Genomic DNA, 5514 nt, shown 5'->3' on the forward strand with positions numbered 1-5514 from the left:
GATCATTCTCAGCACTGCAGTGACACTGACATGGTGGTGGTGTGTTAGTGTGTGTTGTGCTGGTATGAGTGGATCAGACACAGCAGCGCTGCTGGAGTTTTTAAACGCCGTGTCCACTCACTGTCCACTCTATTAGACACTCCTACCTAGTTAGTCCACCTTGTAGATGTAAAGTCAGAGACGATCGCTCATCTATTGCTTCTAGACCTTCATCATGTTGGCTGGATATTTTTGGTTGGTGGACGATTCTCAGTCCAGCAGTGACAGTGAGGTGTTTAAAAACTCCAGCAGCGCTGCTGTGTCTGATCCACTCATACCAGCACAACACACACTAACACACCACCACCATGTCAGTGTCACTGCAGTGCTGAGAATGATCCACCACCTAAATAATACCTGCTCTGTGGGGGTCCTGACCATTGAAGAACAGCATGAAAGGGGGTTAACAAAGCATGTAGAGAAACAGATGGACTACAGTCAGTAATTGTAGAACTACAAAGTGCTTCTATATGCTAAGTGGAGCTGATAAAATGGACAGTGAGTGTATCCTTGTACATCTCACAAATCTCCCCCCTGTATGACAGTAAAAGGTTTCTTATCTTATCTTACTGTGATCGGAGAAATAAATACAGAACACGGTGAACTGTTTGAAATGATTCTCCCTTTATTTAGAGGACCACACCGTACCACACACAGCTCTCACACTGAATGGCCTCGTAGTAAAAAGGGTTCGTTCCATCCTGGCCACACGTCTCCACGTTTAAATAGACTTTAAATAGGCTCGGGGGTGTTCATTTAAAAATGAATAAAAATAGAAGCCCTGCATTAAAACGTTCAAGTATGTTTTTAGCTTTCATTTTTACTCTTTTTTTGGCATTTTTGTAGTTTTATTTCTATGGATGTATCTGGTTGTAAGATGATGCATCAGTCAGTGTAGGAGTCACGTCTGCTGTATGAACTGCAGCCTGCAGGGAAAAGATGAGAGAGAAAATTTTAGGCATTTAGGTACAAAGCGAGAGCGAGGTTCATTAGGGATGTCCCAGAAGTATTTGGACACCTGACCATGAGCTTGCCGGACATCCCGGCAGTATGTCTGTGGGAATTTGTGGTCATCTGGTAAAAAGAGCATTTGTTTGTTTGTTTGTTTATTAGGGTTTTAACGTCATGTTTTACACTTTGTTACATTCATGACAGAAACGGTAGTTACTCATTACACAAGATTCATCACTTCACAAGGTTATATCGAACACAGTCTACAATTCACCTTACTTGCACATCTTTGGACTGTGGGAGGAAACCGGAGCACCCGGAGGAAACCCACACAAACACAGGGAGAACATGCAAACTCCCCCACCTGGGGATTGAACCCAGGATCTTCTTGCTGTGAGGCAACAGTGCTACCCACTTAGCCACTGTCCCGCCCAAAAGAGTATGTATTTGTATGGCTGGGCACTGATGTTGATGTTCCAGTTCATCCCAGAGCTGTTGAGTGGGGCTGAGGTCAGGACTCTGTGCAGGACACTGGAGTTTCTTGGTCTGTCTTTATAGAGCTCGCTTATGTTGGAACAGGAAAGGACCTTCCCTAATCTGTTGCTGCAGAGTTGGAAGTGAATACAGCAAAGTACAGTAAGTTCCTGATCCAGCATGACTGTGGGACCCTTAAGCACAACACAAGGTCCAAAAAGGTCCTGCAAAGATCCCTGACCTCAATCCTACTGAACACCTTTGGGATGAATCGGAATGTGAACTGTGAGTCAGGCCTTTTTGCTCAACATCAGTACCTGGAAGATGGAGACTTTACATAAATGCCCATAGTTTTGGAATTGGATGTCCACATACTTTTGGCCATAGAGTGAGTAATAGATTGATTTAGTCGTAGCCAGTTCCTCTTCCCCAGCTGGGGACCTCGGTACCGCCTGAGGGGGGTATATTCGGTCCACTGACCCCTTCTTATTCGCCCGTACTTTGGTTGATCGGTGCGTGAGGTCGGTCTCATGTGGGGAGAGTCACACACTGATCTTCACGTTCCTTCACTTCTGTACACAGCGTTGAAGACCTCGCCCATTTTTTAGTCCCATCTATTCCCACCCATCAGACTATATACTCAAATCATTGGTATTGAGATTGGGAATAGAAACAATAGGATCAGGGTCCCTAATAATCATGTAATCATTCATTCACTCATTGTGTGTTGTACCACCGCTTTATCCAATACAGGGCCGCGATGGGATCATGTGATCATCACTGTTATTACCGTTCGGAGCGCGAGTTCCCCTCGTCAGGACGTAGCAGCGGCGACGACTCCGGCCTTCTGAGTCGCGTCTTTCTTCGCCTGGTGAGCCTGCAGCACCGCGACGGCCTCCTCCACCTGAACAAGCAGAAACGTGGTGGATAAACGAGTGGTAGCTCAGCACAGGTTGCCACTGTTGGACCCCTGAGCAAGGCCCTAAACCCTTAATAGCTTGAATTGAAATCAGTGATAATTGTAAGTTGCTTTGGAGATTCAGCCAAAGACATGATTGGTTGATAAATCTTGTCAAACAACAAGGGAACTGGGGACTTGGGTTTGATCCTTACCTCCAGTGTCAGTAAAGAGTTTTGCATGTTCTTCTATCACCTCTCTTAATGGTTCCTAGGTTCATTTATTTATTATTTATTTGGGAGTGTACACTGAAATAGGCTGTTCCATCTGTTTCTCTACATGCTTTGTTACCCCCCTTTCATGCTGTTCTTCAATGGTCAGGACCCCCACAGGACCCCCACAGAGCAGGTATCATTTAGGTGGTGGATCATTGTCAGCACTGCAGTGACACTGACATGGTGGTGGTGTGTTAGTGTGTGTTGTGCTGGTATGAGTGGATAAGACACAGCAGCGCTGCTGGAGTTTTTTAACACCTCACTGTCACTGCTGGACTGAGAATAGTCCACCAACCAAAAACATCCAGCCAACAGCGCCCCGTGGGCAGCGTCCTGTGCCCACTGATGAAGGTCTAGAAGATGAGCAACTCAAACATCTGACTTTACATCTACAAGGTGGACCGACTAGGTAGGAGTGGACAGTGAGTGGACACGGTATTTAAAAACTCTGATCCACTCATACCAGCACAACACACACTAACACACCACCACCATGTCAGTGTCACTGCAGTGCTGAGAATCATCCACCACCTAAATGATACCTGCTCTGTGGTGGTCCTGTGGGGGTCCTGACTATTGAAGAACAGCATGAAAGGGGGGTAACAAAGCATGTAGAGAAACAGATGGTCTACAGTCAGTAATTGTAGAACTACAAAGTGCTTCTATATGGTAAGTGGAGCTGATAAAATGGACAGTGAGTGTAGAAACAAGGAGATGGTTTTAATGTTATGGCTGATCAGTGTATATATTCCAATATCCCAAGAATATATATAGGCTCGTTGTTTGGAGCTGTAGGCGAGTCTGACCTTGGAGCGCAGAGACTCGTGGGATTCCAGCATGTGCAGCAGTTCTGAGTTATCGATCTCCAGCAGCATCCCGGTGATCTTTCCTGCCAGGGTGGGGTGCATGGCCTGGATCAACGGGAACAGACGCTCACCTGAGAGAGACAGAGGGGAAAAGGAGGTAGAAGAATGATAGAGGAGGAGAAAAGAGGAACAATGAGGTGACTTTGTTATATTATGTTGAAATTAGGGATAAAGAGAGCTTCAAATTCATTAATTGTCACCAATTTATCCTGGTCTGGGTCACAGTGGGTCTGATTAGTTGGGTGAACACACACACACACACACACACACACACACACACAAAATCACATTTTATATTATATATATCTTTTTATATTTGTTTACATTTCTATTTTTTAATATTTGTATAAACATTTTTATATCTCTATACTCTGCTGTAACATTGCTAATTTCCCCCTGTGGGATAATAAAATGCTCTCTTATTTTATCCTTCGATTGGATGCTGTTGAGCACAATGGTGGCTCAGCAGTACTGGACTAGCAATCATAAGGCAATTCAAGCCCCACCATCGCCAGGTTGGGCCCTCGAGCAAGACCCTTGACCCTCGATTTCTCAGTTGTGTTCAATCATAATTATAAATCGTTTTGGATAAAAGTGTTTGTTAAATGCTCAGCCAAAAGGTGTGGGAGAAAAATGTTAATTTACACTAGAAGTATTAACGCATAATCAGTTACTACTGAGAACGTGTAGATATGGGGTGTGTTCGATAAACCTAGTGAGCTCTCTACATAGACGCCTTTAACGTCATGCTACGTGCGCTCCCGAGAATGAGGCTGTTCGAAATCCTAGATGCCTTAATATCAGACATCCCAAGTTGCAAAAACTCATTTCAGGGAGGTACCCCCGGACCTCGACCCCCCCCAAGCCCCCCCCAAAAAAACTCACTAACTGTTAAAGCTAACTGTTTGCGTCACAAACACATTAATGTGTACTACATAGTGCACTAGATAGTGTGAAAGATAATAGATTTATGTTCCCTACATAGTGCACTAGATAGTGTACTAAATAATAGACTTATGTTTCTTACATAATGCTTTAGGTAGCGTATTAGTTAACGGATTTATGTTCCCTATATAGTGCACTAGATAGTGAATTAGACAATTGGTTTATGTTCCCTACACAGTGCACTAGATTGTATATCAGATCACGGATTTATGTTCCCTACATAGTGCACTAGATAGTGTATTAGATAACGCATTCATGTTCACTACATAGTGCACTAGAAAGTATAACTAGATGATGATTTATGTTCCCTACATAGTGCACTAGACAGTATATTAGACAATTGATTTATGTTCCCTACACAGTGCGCTAGATTGTATATCAGATAACGGAGTTAATACGCCATCGGGGGAAAAAGTGTGTGTCTGCGTGCGTGCGTGCGTGCGTGTGTGCGCTCTTGGCCGCTCGTTCTAGATTCCGGGAGATTTTATCTGACTTGCGGGCATCAGGGAGCCGCTATGTATATGCGGGAGACTCCTGGAACTTCCGGGAGACTTGGGATGTCTGTAATATGCTGTGTTGCTACAATAGAATCTCACTGGATGTATACGTGGTGTGTGTGATAAGAAGTGTGTCATCTACATCTACAAACGTATGATGTTCACAACCCAGCTGATTTAGATCTTCTTCTGTCCTACAAGCTCACTGAAGAAAGTATATGAGGGTGTTTATTATTCCTGTGTGATAGCATTTATTTCATTAAGGGTTTTTACACCCATCAGTGCTATTATAACAACATAACATATTAAACCCTGTGGATTAAGAATGGGAGTCACTCAAGTTCATATACGTATGAAGGCAGACAAGCGAATACTTTTGGCAATATAGTGTATTTAATAAACGGGTCTCTAAGGGTGAAAGCTCCTCCAATGAGACGAACTGTTTGACATGAGGCGGTAAAGCGACTAGTGGAGGAACTTATGAGCAGTAATAATGAAGAGAAGTTTAGTGCTTCTGTCTCCTTCTTTTACTACATTAAACCACGTTAAGCTTTATTTTCATTCCAGAA

The 5514-nt window shown here is 43.7% G+C and overlaps 1 protein-coding gene across 2 annotated transcripts in view; it reads right to left on the reverse strand.

Moving 5' to 3' along the window:
* Positions 1-641: 641 nt before the first annotated feature.
* The window catches only part of pabpc4 (poly(A) binding protein, cytoplasmic 4 (inducible form)), a 24511-nt gene continuing 19638 nt past the window's right edge, over positions 642-5514 (reverse strand). For both annotated transcript variants that reach the window (XM_063007443.1, XM_063007441.1), the window contains exons 12-14: positions 3444-3574; positions 2255-2368; positions 642-965 (exon numbers count right to left, since the gene is read on the reverse strand). In XM_063007443.1, the coding sequence (XP_062863513.1) occupies positions 2279-2368; positions 3444-3574 (221 nt within the window). In that variant the 3' untranslated portion in view covers positions 642-965; positions 2255-2278. The remainder of the gene's footprint in view (positions 966-2254; positions 2369-3443; positions 3575-5514) is intronic.

Source organism: Trichomycterus rosablanca, chromosome 13 (genome assembly GCF_030014385.1).
Source record: "Trichomycterus rosablanca isolate fTriRos1 chromosome 13, fTriRos1.hap1, whole genome shotgun sequence".
NCBI lineage: Eukaryota > Metazoa > Chordata > Actinopteri > Siluriformes > Trichomycteridae > Trichomycterus > Trichomycterus rosablanca.